This window comes from Candida metapsilosis (assembly GCF_017655625.1).
Source record: "Candida metapsilosis strain BP57 chromosome Unknown scaffold5, whole genome shotgun sequence".
Lineage (NCBI taxonomy): Eukaryota > Fungi > Ascomycota > Pichiomycetes > Serinales > Debaryomycetaceae > Lodderomyces > Lodderomyces metapsilosis.
In genome coordinates this window covers 1,016,676-1,035,530 of record NW_027138163.1, presented here as the reverse complement: position 1 = coordinate 1,035,530, position 18,855 = coordinate 1,016,676, and the positions used below count along the sequence as shown (strand labels likewise).

At 38.4% G+C, this 18,855-nt stretch overlaps 5 protein-coding genes across 5 annotated transcripts; 2 read left to right on the top strand and 3 right to left on the bottom strand. All coding sequences in view use genetic code 12, as the record gives it.

Moving 5' to 3' along the window:
- Positions 1-962: 962 nt before the first annotated feature.
- BDF1 (chromatin-binding protein) lies at positions 963-3,125 on the top strand (the record flags this gene model as incomplete). Its single annotated transcript, XM_067693226.1, has 1 exon — positions 963-3,125. The coding sequence occupies one exon, from the start codon at positions 963-965 to the stop codon at positions 3,123-3,125; it is 2,163 nt and encodes a 720-aa protein (XP_067547768.1).
- Positions 3,126-3,307: 182 nt separating this feature from the next.
- On the top strand, positions 3,308-4,330 carry DUS4 (tRNA dihydrouridine synthase; the record flags this gene model as incomplete). The annotated part of the gene is made up of 1 exon (XM_067693224.1): positions 3,308-4,330. One exon carries the CDS (start codon positions 3,308-3,310, stop codon positions 4,328-4,330), a length of 1,023 nt encoding a protein of 340 aa, XP_067547767.1.
- A 17-nt stretch (positions 4,331-4,347) lies between these two features.
- SMC4 (condensin subunit) lies at positions 4,348-8,469 on the bottom strand (the record flags this gene model as incomplete). Its single annotated transcript, XM_067693223.1, has 1 exon — positions 4,348-8,469. One exon carries the CDS (start codon positions 8,467-8,469, stop codon positions 4,348-4,350), a length of 4,122 nt encoding a protein of 1,373 aa, XP_067547766.1.
- A 211-nt stretch (positions 8,470-8,680) lies between these two features.
- On the bottom strand, positions 8,681-9,007 carry I9W82_004177 (uncharacterized protein; the record flags this gene model as incomplete). The annotated part of the gene is made up of 1 exon (XM_067693222.1): positions 8,681-9,007. The coding sequence occupies one exon, from the start codon at positions 9,005-9,007 to the stop codon at positions 8,681-8,683; it is 327 nt and encodes a 108-aa protein (XP_067547765.1).
- Positions 9,008-9,605: 598 nt separating this feature from the next.
- I9W82_004176 (uncharacterized protein) lies at positions 9,606-18,536 on the bottom strand (the record flags this gene model as incomplete). The annotated part of the gene is made up of 1 exon (XM_067693221.1): positions 9,606-18,536. The coding sequence occupies one exon, from the start codon at positions 18,534-18,536 to the stop codon at positions 9,606-9,608; it is 8,931 nt and encodes a 2,976-aa protein (XP_067547764.1).
- Positions 18,537-18,855: the final 319 nt, after the last annotated feature.

Genomic DNA, 18,855 nt, shown 5'->3' with positions numbered 1-18,855 from the left:
TCCTCGTACCTTTGTACGACGACTCACACACAAAACCTTGAAAACAATAAAAAGAAGATACAAAAAATGCATGACCAAGTCTGAATATTCTGTTCCCTTGTGGTGAGGTGTTGGGGTAACTATCTTTCCCTTAAAAGAGATGACTAAGTTATATATGTGTGATGTTTGTGTGTATATGTGAAGCAAAAGAATAAAAAGATGGCTGGTTACGATTTTAGGGGTTTGTGTGTGTGAAAAATTATCTCAAAATCTAGAATGAGGTCGTGTGCATTGTTACAAGAAAATCTTTCTTCTCTTATCATTTCCAGTGAAACTAACACAAATTTACAATTCTCAACACAATGCAGCGCACATCACACTTAAGCTGGCTTCCAAGGTAAATATATATTGCATGACTCTTTTTCTTGCATAACTTAATACATTGTTTCATCTGATAAGAAAGCGTGTGGCATAGTCTGGTTGGTTGGTTGGTTGGTTGGTTCTTTAGTATTGTATATATTTTTTTTGCCATCGTAATTTTAGGTCGTGCACAGTGTGATAAAAAGACTCATTTTTTTTTCTTCTTTTGTATTACGTAATCTCAAGTGGTGGAAGTATAAAAGGAACAACAAATTTCCACATCCGAAAAACAAAAAAAAAAAAAAAAAGAATTGAATTGAATTTTTTTTAACTTTTTATTCAATACATTTTAATTTTTTAATTTTTTTTTTTGCATTGCTTGCGCCTTTTTTTCTACTTTGGGAAACAGCAAACACAAGTTTCATTTCACTAATTCAAAAACACTTTCTCATCAAAAGAGGGGTTGATCAAGTTCTAGTTGTTTGTTACTGCCTTTTCACAAACTCAAACACACCTTTAGTCACTGCTTTTTTTTAGTTTGACTTTTTTTTTGGATTTGGTGTTTCAACAGCTAAAAGCTTTTTAACAGTGTCACGTTTTTCATATTGTTGTCGTAAAATTTCATGTCGCAAATTCTGCCAGCAACCAATACGCCGGTTCAAACACCGTCGGCAGAGAAGTTCCATGATGAACATTCAAGCAATCAAGATGAACATACTGGGGCTAGTCTAGAGAGCAAAACAGATGTACATGTCGAAGAAGAGAAAATAGATGAATCTTTGCTGGAGCAGCAACAAAAGCCATCACATGAACCACTTTCACCACCTAATCCATCACCAACTCCAGAAAAGAGGAAATTGGAGGAAGACGGAAGTGAGGCACAAGCTTCTGAAGAGGCTGTTGTGGAACCAGATTTGAAGAAATCTAAGGTGGATGAAGAAGTGGACCCACAGGAACAAAGTCACTTAGAACCAACGGCGAATGAATCTAGTGAAGGCAGTGAGAACAACAACGGTGATGAAAAGCCACAAGAAGGTGAAGATCAAAGGGAGCAACAAACTGAATCGCTAAAAAGTGAGGAAAAGCCTGTAACCGAAGCTCAATCACAACAAACGCAACTTCCAGTATTTACAGAACCAGCACCAAAACCACCAGCTGAACCTGATATGAACAACTTGCCTGAACACCCAATGCCTCCTCATCAAGCCAAATTTGCATTACACACAATAAAAGCAATAAAGCGTCTTAAAGATGCAGTACCATTTTTGGCTCCAGTTGACACAGTAAAGTTGAATGTACCTTTTTACTACAATTATATCCCACGTCCTATGGATTTATCAACTATTGAAAGGAAAATCAATGCTAATGCTTATGAAAATATTTCACAAGTGGTTGACGATTTCAATTTGATGGTGAATAACTGTAAAAAATTCAATGGAGAAGCTGCAGGTATATCGAAAATGGCAACAAACATACAAGCTCATTTTGAAAAACATATGCTTAATGTACCACCAAAGGAATTACCTGCTGGTGTCACTACTTCAAAACTGAAGTCTGATGACACGGCAATAACCAGTAGGAGGAAAGCTGCTGCTGACTCAAATTCACTACAACGAAGGGACTCGGTAGCTACTTCCAGACCAAAGAGAACTATTCACCCACCAAAGTCAAAAGAATTACCATATGATGTGAGACCAAGGAAAAAGAAGTTTGCTGCTGAGTTGAGATTTTGTAATCAAACAATCAAGGAATTGACGTCAAAGAAACACTATAATTATAATTTCCCATTTTTAGTACCTGTTGACCCTGTTGCACTCAATCTTCCCAACTATCATGACATTGTCAAAGAACCAATGGACCTTGGCACCATTCAATCGAAATTGACCAATAATTTGTATGAAAATGCCGATGAATTTGAAAAAGATGTTAGATTGATGTTTCGCAACTGTTATGCTTTTAATCCAGAAGGAACTGATGTTAATATGATGGGACATCGATTGGAAGCTATTTTCGACAAGAAATGGGTAAACAAACCAGTTCCAGAACCAACACCACAACATTCAGATGCCAGTGATTATGATTTCAGTAGTGATGAAGAGGAGGAGATCACTGAAGCTGTTCTTTCGGAAGTACCAGCAATACAATTTTTGGAAGCACAATTGATCAGAATGAAGGAGGAATTGGATAAGATGAAGGCTGAACATTTAAAGAAATTAAAGGAACAACAAGCTGCAAGGCGGAAAAGAAAGAGAGCACATGCTGGTAAACGTGGATCTAAATCAAAAAGATCCAGAGACCATTCACATACTCCATCAACTCATCAAAATCAAATCAAACTCACACCACCACAACCTGTTGTCACTTATGAAATGAAGAAACAAGTTTCAGACGCTGTTCCTACCTTATCTGACAAGAAGTTGAATGCATTCATCAAAATCATCCAAGATGATGTACAAATTTCCAACGATGATGAAGTTGAATTGGATATGGATCAATTGGGAGACTCAACTGTGCTCAAGCTTTATGACTTTTTATTCGGTGAAAAGGCATCACAAAAGTCTCTCAAGAGAAAGAAGTTGGCTAGTGGTGGTGCCGGTGCTGGTGGCTCAAGTGGAGGAGCAAACTTGGATGAAATGGCTCATTTGAGACAACAATTGGCATTGTTTGATCAAGGTAATGGACAAACAGCCGAACAACAACTCGCCAACAATGGCTTCATGAATATAGCACACGAAGAAAGCTCAGATGATGAGGCTGCATCCTCTGAAAGTTCAGAAGAGGAGTAAGTCATAAAAGAGTGACTTTCATGTATAATAGTTTTTACTTTTCCTTTCAGTATGTATTATAAATATAATTTTTAAAAAAAAGACTCGCAGTTGTAAGAGAGAAAAGTCCTTATCTTCTGCGCTACCTCTTGATGATTATAAAAACTTTTCATTCCTCAGCTCTTACATTTGCAGTACAAGCCATGCCATCGTCACTACCGAAACGACCACTTACTAACCGTCCTACCTATATAATCAAGAAATGCCAAGAACAAAACCGACCGGCATACATAGCCGGACCCATGGTTCGTTACTCTAAACTCCCATTTCGTGAACTATGTCGATTCTACAACGTTGATATTGTCTATACACCCATGATCTTGGCTAGAGAATTTGTCAGGAACGATATAGCAAGGTACTCGGACTTTACCACTAACGATAAAGACCAACCAGTTATTGTCCAAGTCGGAGTTAGTAACGTTGAGGATTTTATGAAGTTTATTGAAATGATTCATCCATACGTTGATGCGATTGGAATAAATTGTGGATGCCCCATACGAGATCAGATTAGAGAAGGTATCGGAGCTGCGTTGATGAGTAAGCCTCGCTTGGTGGCCAATTTAATCGCCACGGCAAAAGCCAAGTATGGCGATACCATATGCATAGATACCAAAATACGAATCCATAATGATATAAACGAAACGATTGAGTTTGTTAGGCTTGTTGAAGAAGCAGGAACTGATATTATAACCATTCATGGAAGGACAAAAACTACTCGATCCTCTGTTCCAGTGAATCTAGATGCGATCAAGACACTACGCCAACATATCAAAACTGTACCTGTTATAGCTAATGGTGATTGCTTTACTTTGGAAGATTGTAACCGAATTGCAGAATATACTGGAGTTGATGGAGTCATGTCAGCGCGAGGAGTGTTGGCAAATCCAGCCTTGTTTACAGGGTTGAACAAGACACCTTGGAGTGCCGTGGAGATGTTTATGCATTTGACAACAAGTTATGGTTTACCATACAAATTATCGCAGTACCATGTGGTCCAGTTTATGGAAAATATGGAAATACCGAGAAGGATAATTAAAGAGATCAACGAATGCAAGAACATGATTGATATGATTGATTTGCTAGACAAGTACTTTTACTTGAAAAGAAAGCTGGATAAGGGTTTTGCTACAGCAGTGGAACCAATTTGGAGAGAGAATGTTATATAAACTAACCTGTCTTTCTCTTATTCTATACTATTAAATTCGATATTCAAAATTGGGGTACTTCTAGTCATGTTGTTGACCTTGTAAATTCCAATCAATTTCTGTGCCAATTCAAACATATTGTTTCTCAATGAAATAACCACAAACTGGGCATTCTTTGTTCGTTCCTTGATATAATTGGCAACAATTGACACATTTCGGAAATCTAAAGCAGCATCAATTTCATCCATTACATACAAGGGCGTAGGCTTGTACAGATGAAGAGCGAAAACCAAAGCCAATGAACTCAATGTCTTTTCACCTCCAGATAAGTTGGAGATATTTTTCCATGACTTTTTCGGTGGCATCACACTAAACAAGATTCCTTCTGAAAATGGGTCCAAACTATCAACTAATTCCAATTCTGCATTTCCTCCCATTGTTATCATTCGATACATGTCTTTCAATGCCATTGAAATGGCACTAAATCCATCCATAAACTCGTCTAATCTCTTCTTCTTTAAATCCTCACAATAATCTCGTTTTTCATCACGTTCCTCAACAGCACGATTCAAATCATCCTTTCTTTCTGTGTACTCAGCGATCTTACTTCCGTATTCCTTAAGCATTTCAATATCGATTTGAACGGTGGACATGTACTTTTCCAATTCCTCTATTTCGGAGTTGACACCATCCAAATCAACATCTTCTAGTTCAGATTCACTCAATCGTTCAATAACAGAGGAATTGTACTTTTTCTGCTCTTCCTCATCAAGCCAATATATGTATGGCATAACATCTCGTACAACCAAAGCATCTAAACTCTGTTCATTCTGATCAATCGAATGAGTCATCTTTTTCAAAGTGTGATTGACTTTTTCCAATTTGTTTAAAATCTCAACTTCAAACAGTTTAAACCCTGAAAGTTCCTCTTGTTTTTCTTCTATTTCAACACGAATAACTTCAAGCTGTTCTTCTTTGTCGAGTTTCTGTTGATCGAGTACATGAAGTTTCTCTTCTAAAGCTCTGACTTGGTTTCCTATCTCTTGTTGAGCCTCTTTGACGTCTTTATGATCAGCTTCCAATTTCTCTTGAGAAGCCTTTGAATCTTCAATCACTTTTGTATGACGCTTGATATCGCTTTCCAATTTCTTCAAAGCAATTCGGTCGCCACTGGTCTTGTCGTTGACGATTGCAATTTGCTGTTTGATCGACTCCACTTTGGAGTTTTGTACCTTCAAATCGACACCACCAGCTTCCATAATTTTTTGCTCGTAAGCGGCTATTTCTCGTTCAGAATCTGCCATCTCGGATTTTAATTTTGCCTTCTTAGCTTCGAGTGACGCCAACTCAGATTTCTTCTCCTCAATTTGCTGCTCAAAAGGATTATTTGCTTCCATTTCTCTCTGCTCAGCAATCAAGCTCTTGCAGACTTGTGACACATCTTTCATTTCAGAAGCTAAACCAGCAATGTCCAATTTGAGCTTATCTAAGGAGAGTCTCGTCTCGGGCTCCAACGCTCTTACTTTATTCAATGCAGCTATAGCCTCATTGTACTTTGATTGCTCTCTTTCAAACTCCTTTTCCATCTCCTCAATATCAAGTCTTGCTTTCTCCAAGCTGTCCTCGTCAAAGTCCACATTGTCAGGAGAATTTGCCGACTTGAGGCGCATCGTACCTTTCATAATTTGATTACCCCCTCCTGACATAGTTCCTGCTATGTCAATCACTTTTCCATCTAATGTAACACACTTCCATCTTCTAGCTCCATATGCTACTTTCTTAGCTTCATTCAAATCCGGGGCCACAAGTGTGTTGAACATTTTACTGAAAAAAGCTGGTGCAAATTTAGGATTTATCGGATCAATCAAATCAAAAAGCCGTTTTATTTTGGACGGATCTCCCGGTACTGTGATTGGAGACAAGTCATAATTTCGTAACTTATTCAAACATATGAAGTTGGCATACCCGAGCTTGTTTTTTCTCAAGTAATCAATACAGGCTTGTGCCGTCTCAACAGTTTCCACAACCATAGAGTCCAACCCAGGAGCTGCAGTGGAAACGGCAATATCATATTTCTCATCAATTGTTCCAAGGTCTCCTAATTTTCCATAAAACCCTTCAATTCTGCCAGATTTACCCAACTTCGTTAGCGCTGCCAAAACACTACTCTGGTTCTGCTTACTTTGGAACGCTTGCGCAGAATCGTGATACTTATTCTTTGCCTTGGTGATGTGATGCTTCATCTTGTCTAGTTTCAGCTTCATTAAGTTGGTTTGCTCCTCTCCCAAAGATATCTGCTCTTCAATTGTTTCAAGTTTCTCTTCCTTTTCGCGGCATTCTTCTTCCCTATATTTACCTTCGTGTTTAATTGCGCTCAATTTTTCTTTATTCTCCTCTAGTTGCCTTTTTGTATTGTTCATTTGACCCTCGAGTATGCTGATGTTGGACTTTACTAGCTCGATTTCATTTTCATTCTTTTTCAACTTTGTTGTCCAAGGTTCTAGCTTGTTTTGCAATTCTTCGATTTGTTTGGTGAAGCCAGAAGTTTTTTCTGCCATCTTTTCTCGAATTCTCGTCAACTTTTCCTCTTCGTCTTTCAAAGACGACTCAAGCCTCTCCATATCGGCTTTATATTGCTCAGAGGAGTTTGAATAACTTGATAAGCTGTGATTCGTATTCTGCAATGCATGCTGCAGCGTATTAATAGTTTTTTGTATCTTTTTCAATTTGCTTTCAAAGTTTTTCGATTTCTCTTCAAGTGACACATTCTGCTTGTTGAGGTCTCGCTTTTCCTTGTTCAATCCATCAATTTCATTCAAAATTTTCTTCAATTCCTTCTTGCCATCCAGTTGTTTCAAAGACTCTTCTTCAATATGCTTCAAAACCGCTTCATTCGCTTCCTTCTTTTCATCCAATTGCTTTTGTAGCTCATTTTTCTCATTCTGGTACTCTTCAATCTTTCTCTGCAATTGGCTTATATTACTTTGGAACTTTAAACTTTTGAAATTGTTGAGTTTCCTCTCTAATTCTAAAAACTTTAACGCTTCAGCCTTTTTCTCATCCAACAAATTCTTATCCTTCTCGACCAATACAAACCTGTCCGACTTTTCTTGACAAACGGTGTTTAATTCATCAATCCTTGTCAAACTGTCTTCAATTAATTGCTTGTACTTGGTAGTTCCAATGATGTCCTCTAAATACTCTAGTAGCCCATCATCGCCTTCTTTCTCGGCCTTGGCTTTCATTTGTGCAATTGACTCAACTTCACCTTGAAGGATTAGGAACCTCTTATGGTCGAGATCGATACCCTTGCCTCTGAGTAATGCAGTCACATCGGTGTAGTTACTTTTCTTGCCATTAATGTAATACATTGACTGGTTATTCTGAAAAGCTTTCCGCGATATGACCAACTCCGAATTAGGGACTACCGTAGACATTTGTGGTGATTTTGGGTCATCCACAACCATGTGAAAGTGTATATCAACTTGACAAAAGTCCGGCCTCTCGTTACCAGAATTGTGAATCAATTCAGAAATCTTTCCTTGTCTCATTTTATTGGCTTTGAATCCAAATACAAAAAGCATTGCATCAATGACGTTTGACTTACCGCTACCATTGGGTCCTACCACTGATGAAAATGATGAGTGGAAAGGACCAATTACTTGCTCGCCAGCGTAAGACTTGAAGTTTGTAAGGATTAGCTTATTGATTACTAGTCTGGGTACATCTTCATGTTTGGACTCCTTAGATTGTGGTCGAACAACTTGCTCTTTCTTGGGAGTTGAAACTTTGAATTCAGGCTCAATAAAACTATGTTCCTTCTTTTCTCCATCCTCCAAAGTGTTATTAGATGTAGCAGTGTGGACCTTTCCTTCTTCAGTGTGGACATTTCCTTCTTCAGCATTGATCTTTTCTGTTATGACTTCGGCTTTGGGTTCATCATCCGCGGTATGGATAGAATAATGCCTCCTTTCTGAAGGATTTGGTTCTTCATCTGCGTCACTATCCATTCTACTATCTTCATCTTTGGAGTACTCAGGAGAATCAGCATTGACCTGCTTTTGCTCAGGCTTCATATCATCATTATCTTCATAATCACTGTTGTTTATAAAAGTACTTTCCTCTTCATCGTCTAAAATAACGTTTCTCTTTCTCTTCATACTTTGGATAATGTCTATATGATTATTATGGAAGTCAGCAAGTGAATTTCCAATGGTTAAGAGGAAAGACGTGTTGCTAAACTGAGGTTATACAAAAAAAAAAATGTAAACAAAAACAAAACAAAGAATACGATTTGCCATTATACACTACCCTTCTCTATCTATCTAGAAACATCGCTACCACTCATCTCCCACTCATTCAGCACTCTCTCTAATTGGCTTCTTCTTCTTCATTATTATTCACTGTCGTTTCTGGAGCTTCCAGTGTCGATAATGGTGGCAATCCTCTCAAATTTCTTTGTATTCTTTTCAACTGCGACACTACTGCTATTGTTTCACTATTACTTGAAAACCCAGTCTTCTGGTCCTGATCTTTCAAATTCAAGGGGTTTCTATTGTGTTCACTGGCGTCGATGAATTGTGTGAGAAGCTGTTCTGCTTCCTCCTGTGATATATCGGATACTGCCGTCACATTGACGGCGGTGGGTGTGTTTAATGTGGAAGGGAGGGCTCTTCTATTTCTCTGGTTTAGCGACATTTCCGGTTTGTATTATGAAAAGCTGAGACTTCGTGAGAGGGTTATGAATACCGTTGGTGATTGTCCTTCTTTAATAGGTGATGAGGTTGAATGCCAAAAGATGAAAAAAAAAAAAATAAAAAATAAAAAATAAAAAATAAAAAATAAAAATCTGAAAAAAAAAAAAATCTGAAAACCAACCACAAGCACCAAGCCATCCGGACACCATGTTTCAACACATTTTGAAGCCTCAGATAAGTAGCCTATTGAAATCACAAGTAAATGCTTTTAACAGGTCAATGCTTACCTCATCCACTTGTATGACAAGTTGGTCATTCCTAAGTTCGAGCCTACCACCAATGCAATCTGTCTTGGGTCTAATGCAAAAGAGATTTAAATCCAGAGGTAACACTTACCAACCATCTACATTAAAGAGAAAGAGAAAATTTGGGTTCCTTGCTAGATTGAGAACGAAAGGTGGACAAAAAGTTCTTAGCAGAAGAAGGGCAAAAGGTAGATGGTATTTGACTCATTAGCGCCTAATATTTAACTTTGTATATAGACTATGTATATCAAGAATAAATACATTTATCTAAACTATGAGCTATGTTTCTAATCATTACGCCTTTCCTAAAGTCTTGGAATACCGCACTTCAATCTCGTGAACCAATTTTTGCAAATTAACAATAACCAATTCGTGTGTAAAGTTTGGAAACTTGTCACGATGTAATCCAAACCACTCCAATGGAGGTGTGGCATTTCCCAACTCTTTAAGTTGAGGAGCTTCTATAATTGGTGGTGCCAATGGAACGTATCTAAACTTTGACATTGTTTCAGCTTTTTCAAGTCGTTCTTGGATGGCATCATCAATATCCTTTGTTGGATCCTCGTCGTTCAATTGTTGTTTCAAGATCGATTTCGAATTCTCAATATCATCAAGTGACCTCATCCTATGACGGTACTCCATTCTCGAAGCTAAAGCATTGGAATGAATTGAGTACATTTCTCGAATAAAGTTCACTGATCCCAAATTCCACCTTATGTCAACAGTTCCACTGAATGTGGACTGGTAGTAGAATTCAATCACATTAGTTCCATCCTGTTGATATGTCCGCATGGATATTTTAAACGAAGGAAACACAAAGATACTACCACCTTTTGCCTTGTGTGCTACTTGAACAAACTCATCAACAGTACACTTTTCAACAAATGCCTCATCCGCCAGTGGAACAGTAGATAACGAGACCTTCAAATCATTAAATTTCACATCCATGTTATTCGCCACTCCTTGGGAGTACTCATTTTGCAGAAACTTGATTAATGACTCATCCAAGTTTACAACCAATACTTTGGAATTATCCATTGACGATGGATATACATGAACCAAGATTTTCCCAGCAGAAACATGGATTTTTGTTTGCAACTTCTTAATGGTCTTTAATAAAGCATCAGTTAGGAACTGTTTCTGTGGCATATTGCTGTTTAGTGGATCGTCCTTGCTGGAATCTCTCAAAGTTTCTTTATACGACCTTCGATTATCCTGAATCATCCGCGATATCGTGTTGCTAATATCAACAAAATTGGAGGCAGTTAATGAGGTTATGTATAGCTCAGCAACGTTGAATTTAGTAGTAACAAACAAATGATCTTTGGCCATGGTTACTGCTCCTTTTCGATTGTATATATCCATTGAAAAACATTCAACATTGGCAATGGCCACAACGTTATAATCAAACGATATTTTTGCTACTAGCTTGTTGACTCCTCCAGATAGTAAAATTAAAGGCACGTCTAAAGTAACATCATCCTTAAGCTTCCAACTAATAGCGGTGTGTAAGTTAATGTCACTCACAGTCAAGAAACCACTTAACCTACCCTCGGACGACAATCTTATAGCACTAACTCCAGCTTTTAAATCTTGAGACCAATCAAGACTCTTTTTAGACACTGCCCAAAAGTTTTCAAGTGTTAGATTTGAAACCCCCAATGATTGCCCAAAGTCTACTTCAAGATTGATAACGTTAGCAACAAAAAGAACTATCCATGGGAAAGCATAGGTGGTAGATACTTCTTTGAATTTGGAAGAAATACTTTTTTCTTGTGCCAATTCAGAGACAGATTGACGTTTCTCTTCTTGACTAAGGTCTTTGGCTGCATAAAGTCGAAATAACTTTTTGGGAAACCAGATATCTTTAAACAAGTCAACATCTTGATACTGCTTCACATTTATAAAGCCATTCACTTCGGTCATGCACCCTGAAGTAACGTTCTGACTCTTTTCTCCAAATGTAAAATTAGTCAGCAATAACGCTTTTTCAACCTTCATCGAAGCACTAATCTCTCTTGAGTAAATGTGTTGTAATGAAGCTGAAACCCAATCCACCAGCAAGGATGTTGTGAAGCTAGAATTTGATCCCTGGTCTGTGTTTAATTGTACGTGGATGGATTCAAGTCCAACAATAGCAGCAACTTTCGCTGTAGGCTCACAACTTAAAGTAAGAAATTGCTTTTCAATTCTAAGCCCAAAATGAATATCCATCTCTTGAAGCAAACTTTCAATAAAGTTTGTATTATTAGAATTGTCGTCAGATTTCTCCTTATCTTCCTTTGGACTTCTCATCAAATCTTTAGTGCTATTGGCCAAGTCCAAAAAGACAGGTACACATTTGGGATATAAGACATTCTCTGATTGCGATATCACAAACTCTCCCATAACTTGGCTTTTAGCATCAACCATCTTTGTAAATTTGATGGATGTCGTGAAAGCAGGAGCATGCAAGTACAAGGAGGGTGTATTATCCTGCTCGTCGTCTTCCAATTTGAAGATTGACACATTTGAACCAGCAAATGTTGAGCTAAACTCTATCGATTGGAATGATGTATAAGCGCCAGCTTGTTTGTCTGGCTTTTCTGTCTTCTCTTCTATCGGAGGCTTAGTTGCCCTCCGCTCTAAAATTTTCTGAACTCTTGAGGCTTGTGTAGCCGATTTTTGTATAGTATTTCCAACCGAAGTAGATAAAAACTTGACATCCACTTCATCCCCTCGGAGTGTCATTCTTAAATGTTTGGACGCTTTCGATTGCTTTTCAATAATAAATATCAATTGCAACATAGGGAGGAAAGCTCTATTCAAACGTACTTGCTCGGATTCTGTACTGTAGAAATCGGTCGATTGGTTACCATTTGCAATGGAGACATAAGAGCCCATTAATGTGAATTTACCTAAACTCTCCTCAGTTGCGGCAAAGAACTTTTCGGCACCAACAATAATCCCCGGGTTTTCTTTTGATTCATCATTGAATAGCCATCCAACGCAAAAATCGTAAAATAAAAACTGAAAGGCTGAAAATTTAGTGTAAACCCACAGCTCAAATGTATTTCTCTGAGCTTCTGCTGGATCTGGGGATGCTTTAACCATTTCCTTGGATTCTGGCAACTGCTTCGTAACCTCGTCGATTATTTTTATTATTGATAGCACCACTGGCTCGGACAAGCACACTCTAAAGAATCGAGATTCAACTTGCAAGTTTTGACGGTTTCCTGGTGTATCGGTGTCATTAAAAAGTTTAACCGAAATTCCAAAAGCCAAAATATTTGATAAACCGATAGGAATGCCCTTTTCTAACAAAGTGAGTCTAATGGCTGGGAATGAAATGTCGCCATATAGCTGAACCTGTTTGTTTGTAAAGCTTCCATTCGAAAGTTGTGTGGGAGAAATATTGCTTAAGTTTAAAGTTGCTCCCTCCAAACCTAAGCTAACACTAGCTCTTTTAACTATCGCCGAAACTTCAAAGTAATCGTTTCTGAATTTTAACTTGAAAGCAAGACTTGGCCCATCTTTCTTTGATGGTGGCTTTTCACCAGGGGAGAGATTCTTGAGTAGCTTTGTTATGTTTTCCAATCTTTGCTCAATCAAAATTTTGTCCTTGGTTGCAAATGTTATTCCGCTGTTGACATCAGGGATCAAAGCTTTGAAGTAGCCTAAGTTCACGTTGCTTGTCAATGCCGAAACATTCTCCAGCTCACAAAATGATATCAAAGCCATCAAATCGGAAGTATGTAGTTCAAGTATGTTGCGGCGATCCATCAATAAATTGCTTCGAAACTTATCCACTTTCAACTTGGCAGATGTGACATCACTCATTTTGGATGCGTTCAAAGATGAATTCAAAATAGCTCCTGAAAAGTTGAGCGGATGAAGTACACCAATATTCCACACAACTTGATTCATCTTCATCGAAGCTGAAAATGCTGTTACCAGTTTTCGTTGTGTAGATTCCACCTTTGGTCCTTGGGGGGTGGACTCCACCAACTCCATAACAAATGCATAATCATTTTCTAAAACCGTGCGAAGAATGCTTTCCACATCATCATTTTTATCAAACAATAAAGTCTTTGATGTGTCTAGTTCAACATCCACATGCAAAGCAGTATCAGATTGCGCAAATAAAAGATGACTATCTGAAAAGTTTTGCGTCAATATATTTCGCGAATCGACTGAACTCCTCATTTCTATTTCGTTGACCCCAATTGCGTAAAGCAGCCCCTTCGAAACATGGTTGGTATCAATGTGTGAGACAAAACCGTCCAACCTTATGCCCACAGATACACTAAGTAAAGATATTGTTTGCTCGAATGCCTTCACATCAACCACGATATTTGTTGACTTCTTATGATAGTCTGTCGAGTTTGGTGTTGGAGGAGTATCTGTTCCACCTGTGGTAGGCTCTTTTGTTGGTACATCTTTCACGTGGCTCTTTAAATCTAATTTCTTGACAAGTTCAAAGATCTCCTTTGTGATTACACTTTCATAGTTGCTCAACTTCACAACGATTTCCGTGACATCAAAGACTTCCCCAGTTGTATCATTGAACGCACTTCTAAAACTCAATTCAAGCTCATCTAGATTAACAAAAGTCGGATACTTGCGATCGCCACTCTTGAACGTTGTGGAAATCCCAGTAAACTCAAAATTGGTGGATTTCCTTGTGACTGGCTGTATCTCTTTGCCGAAAATTTGCTTGAACATATAAAGTCTCTGTTGCTGATTAGCTTCCCACGATCTCCATCCTGAGAATGTCTCCAAGACTTGCTCAAATGCATCCTTGGGAAGCTCGTAGGCATGTGCTTTGAATTTTGCAGACACTTTATCATTCCACGATTTAGGCAAAGTACGAAGAATATGCTGAAGTCTCGCAACCACTTTCCAACCATCAAAAAATCTAATATGCTCTGATTTTAACCGCAAGAAATAAGCTGGACGTGTGAGGACATCTGGGTCATTGTCGATGGAATAGTCTAAGGACGCCACGGTTAATGCATGAACAAGATTGGCGTGGGTTTCTCGTTTGCTCTGTAATTGTTCAAACACTGTTAGTTCCTGTTTGAAGCTCTCACCAAAGTGTTTTAGAAAATCTACCAACCATTTGGCCTGTTCGACATCAAAATCACCATCCAAGTAATCGTACAGGGTTGATCCATCAATGTTTTCTTTGCTCTTGCTCAACCATCCTTCTATATCCTGTAAATTCAAAACTAATGCCAGTTTATGCTTTTTCATCTGCAGGAAACTTAACGACAAAAAGCCCAAATGATAAGCTGCTGTCATACTTTCCTCCAACTCAATTTGTCCTGATTTCGTGGTAAGTTCTGTTTTGCTCGATAAGACTAAAGACAAATTTGAGGTCCTAACTGCAATGCTACTCTCATCTTGATATACTGCTTCTAAATCCTCGACTTTTTCAAGACTGTGCTCGCCGATATGTAGAACAATATCGTGATTAACCATTCGTACATTTTTGACTTCTTTTGAAGAGCTCATAAGATTTTGAAGCACCTTTATGGTTGCGGACCCCACCTGATCCATAACAGATTCTAAATCAAAATCCTCCAATGCTTGAGCAACTTTGTAGACAACTGATATGGATGATGGACTTACAAATGATTTGATATCACCAATTTCAACAATTAAATTGTCATACTCGGTATCGGGGTCGACTGAATAAGTGGGGCAAAAATCTTCATCATAATAGTTCACAGTGGGCATTTCCATATCCAGTAACTCGCTTGACGTTGTAAAAGACGATCCACTTGAGCTTACCGAAGAAGCCTGTTCATTTGGTACCCATCTATCCATTGTAGCCTCTGTTAGTGGTACATGAACTTTAGGAAGAGACATGCTTGTCAAAAGGCAGCCTCTATTTCTTCTGTAAAATCCATCTCTAAAATTTTCAAATAATAAAAATGGAGCCCTATGGAAAGGAGCATCACCATCTCTAACGTGAAATTGTCTGGCATCTCTCAATCCGGTCATGTCAGGCTTTTGACATATATTGGTGAATACAAGTGACGTGCTCACCGCAGCCACTATTCTTTCGTTTGTTAAATCATCTTTTTCGACAACTTTCGCCAAAATCTCGGGTACTGAAACCACCAACTTGCTAGAGTATCTCATATTAGGCACATCATTCATCGACAACAATATGTCATCTAATACCAATTCCACAAAAGAATTGTCGTCCGGGTTCAACTTTACAACAAACTTCTTGAACCTGATTGAAAAATTTGCAGCATCAAAAGCGGGAGGAAACAAATCCTCCAAAGCGTTAGCTTCATCCTTGAATCCAACACCAAAGTTTAAAAGCCCTGATATTAAATATTGCAAGAAATAAGGGTTGCTATCAATTACCCATTCTCCGAAGCAAAAGTCCCATTTGCACCAAAATGTAATCTCTTCTGGAGGGGCACCAAACATCCTGTGTGTATGAACCGTGAACCCATCCACTTGCATGTCAACAGTATCCAGCAAGTACTTGTCAACGTAGCTTGATACATCCATCAAATCCGGAGGTTCTACATCCTCGGTGTGCATTACCCCAGAAATAGGGCCAAAATCCACTTGCATATCCATATAATAGTTGCAAAATCGCATGTCGACATCCAAGGTATCAAAGTGTAATGCTACATGACTTGAGCAGGTGTACAAGTTTCTCGGGAGAAACATAAGACCACTCCGAACCTGGAACTTGACAAGTACATCCACGTCATTTTCAGTTTTAATCATCTTCCAATAATCTTTATCCTCTGTTGCTGAACCATTTTGAGATTGCGTTTCCCTTAGAGACTCTGAGCTCATACTTCCATAATTGTACTCCTCAAAAGTTTTAAAGTGCACATGCTCCCCAAAGTAATTGTCTTTTACGGTAAACAAGTAACGGATAACAAAACCATAAAATTTCAAGGACAAGTCGTCAGCAACACAGTTGATTTCGATACAGTTTGCTGTATTTACTTCGACGGCACTATAGAATGTATAATCACCTTGAATCAGAAAATTGCCACTTTTCCCTACGACATTGGACCCTTTCAAGAAAGCATTGACGGTGTGCCATGGAGGAGTATCTAGAATCAAGTCAAAGTGAGGCGTCTCCAAAGAGTACGAAACAGTTGTCTTCTTGGTGCTGGCTCCATTTAAGGGCAATGCAAGATTGATGCTAAGTTCTTCACCTTGAAAAGATAGGTACTTGTTGCTGTTGAAATCCAATGGATTGTTGATGATATTTGAATCATTCACATTCAAGTATAGTTCATAGTTTACCAACTTCCAGTTTATTTTATACAAAAAGGGTCTGAAATATTCGTATGGTTGTGGTTCCCCAGAAGCAAAGTCTGTGAAAAGATCAGACAATAAGAAAACGTGCTCTCTTAACAAAAACAATCGAGGGTTCAAACTAACTTGATTGAATGACCAATTGCATCTCCCATTCCATTCCAATGGAAAAGCAATATCCGCATTTATTTCATGTGAATCAGCAGAGAGCAACACATCGTGATTAACTGAAGTTCTAATTTCTGGGTTGCTGAGATTAACCTTGAGCTTATTTGGGAACCCCTTTTCCAGATTTGAAACAAATGAAGTAAACAGCCCAACATTTGAGCCTTCTGCAACTTTAATTTCAAGCCATCCAAATGGCCTTGTTGCCTTTTGAAATGGTTGGGGGTTTGGATTTTGTTTCAAAAATTCCTTGTCCTTACTAGCTTCTCTAGTGGGTATACGAACCACTAACTCATCTTTCACAATGAAAGTTACCTGAAACCCTTCATAGTCTCTTTTAACGCCAGTTTTCAAAAACGCTGTGGTAGGCTGTGAATCCCTCGCAAGGGAAGGAAATAACATATTTTGGAGCGGTATTCTTTGTCTGTCTGCCCAAGGACCATAGTGGATTGTACCAAAGGATATTTCAATTTCAAGACCCATTTCTGGCGCTTTTCCTTCACTAAATGTAGCGGTGGGAACTTGTATGCCCTGAGAATCATAAAAATAAACAAACTTTGTCAGGGATGAATCAAGAATCAAGCTGTACTTTGCATATTGTTCATCACTAGTGAGGAGTGCTGTTATAACTGGTTCTTCTGAATCTCCAACATATCTTCGTAGACCCTTCCAATCAAAACGCTCGTTCAAACTATAATCTCTCAATGGTTGTTTTCTAAAAACTTTTTCCTGGACTTTTCGGCCGATCCGTTTACTTGCAACCAAGAATTTGTACCATAGCTTGTAAGACTTTATATCACGTAAGGTCTCCATTTTGCCTCTCGCTGAATGCTCTTTCTCGTGATCTTCTTTCCCATACCTGTACTTTTCATAACCAATATTTGGTCTGATCCAGATCTGAAAATCATCAAGTTGAAAGTCGTGTAGGAGTCTATAGTTATCAGCAGGATTTGGGGCTTTAGAAATATCCAACAATCCTCTTCCATATTTGAATGATGCTACTAGAACAGATGGTGTTGTAACGTTTCCAACCACAAATGCACCTTTCTTTATTCTAAAATCAATGGGTAAAATTTGCAATAAAAAAGGGATTGTTCGTTTAGATCGTATACTGGTGGTGTCAGGTAGTACACTCTGGGTATCATTCAGGTCCTTTTCGTCACTTTGACCGTGTACATCATAGTCAGCTGAGGAGGAGCTCGATTCCTTCTCTCGTTCTTTACTCCTGCCTGTTTTTCTCTTCTGATCCTTCTTGAGGGGGTCCTTTTCTCCAGCTTTCTTTCCGTTTAGAATATCCATTATATTATCATACGCATCGGTCTTGTTATAAGTAAAAATTTCCATTCCTTCGACAACCACAATGAATCTGCACGGCAGTTTGTCATTTTGGCGCTGAGAAACTCCTCCAGTTTCACTATCAGTGTCCCAGTAGAATCCTGACAATCTGGTTAGCGAAGATATCCAGTACCTCCAAGTGAAAGTAACGTTCAAAATTGAAATTGTTGTATCTGCCGTCACTATAGTCAAGTTTTTTATAAATAGTCGACCTCCAAGTGGTGATAACTTGAATGCATCGATATGAACGCTAATGCTGTACACATTCCATAGTACTAGCTTGCACACTAGTGACACTAAGAATCCAAGGAGTTTATGGAAATAAAATATAAAGGCTAGTCCTAAAACCAAAGATAGTATCCAATCGACAAAGTAGATCCAAAAGGAAACACTATAGTTTGAATTGGACGTTACTGCTATAAACTGGGAATCAAACGCCATATTGGTAGTGGTCTTTAGGTGCTATGACTCTTGAAGTGTATGTGGCGGAGGCATTTCCTGTCACTGTTTTTGCACAATCAAAAGTACGCGCTGCCTAGCAATGAGTTTTTCTTATGTAATGTATTATGTAATCAATGTACAAAAGGAGAAAGTGGACTTTGGAAAAATATAAACAAAAGAAACAACCAGAACAACATCCCCTTTCTTTTTCTAAATTCCAACGAAACTAGCAAGTTGGTCATTGATAGTGTATCCTATTGCCAGGCTTGAAAAAGGTTAAATTAGTATTACACTGCCGAAAGTGTCACCCTATTCACAA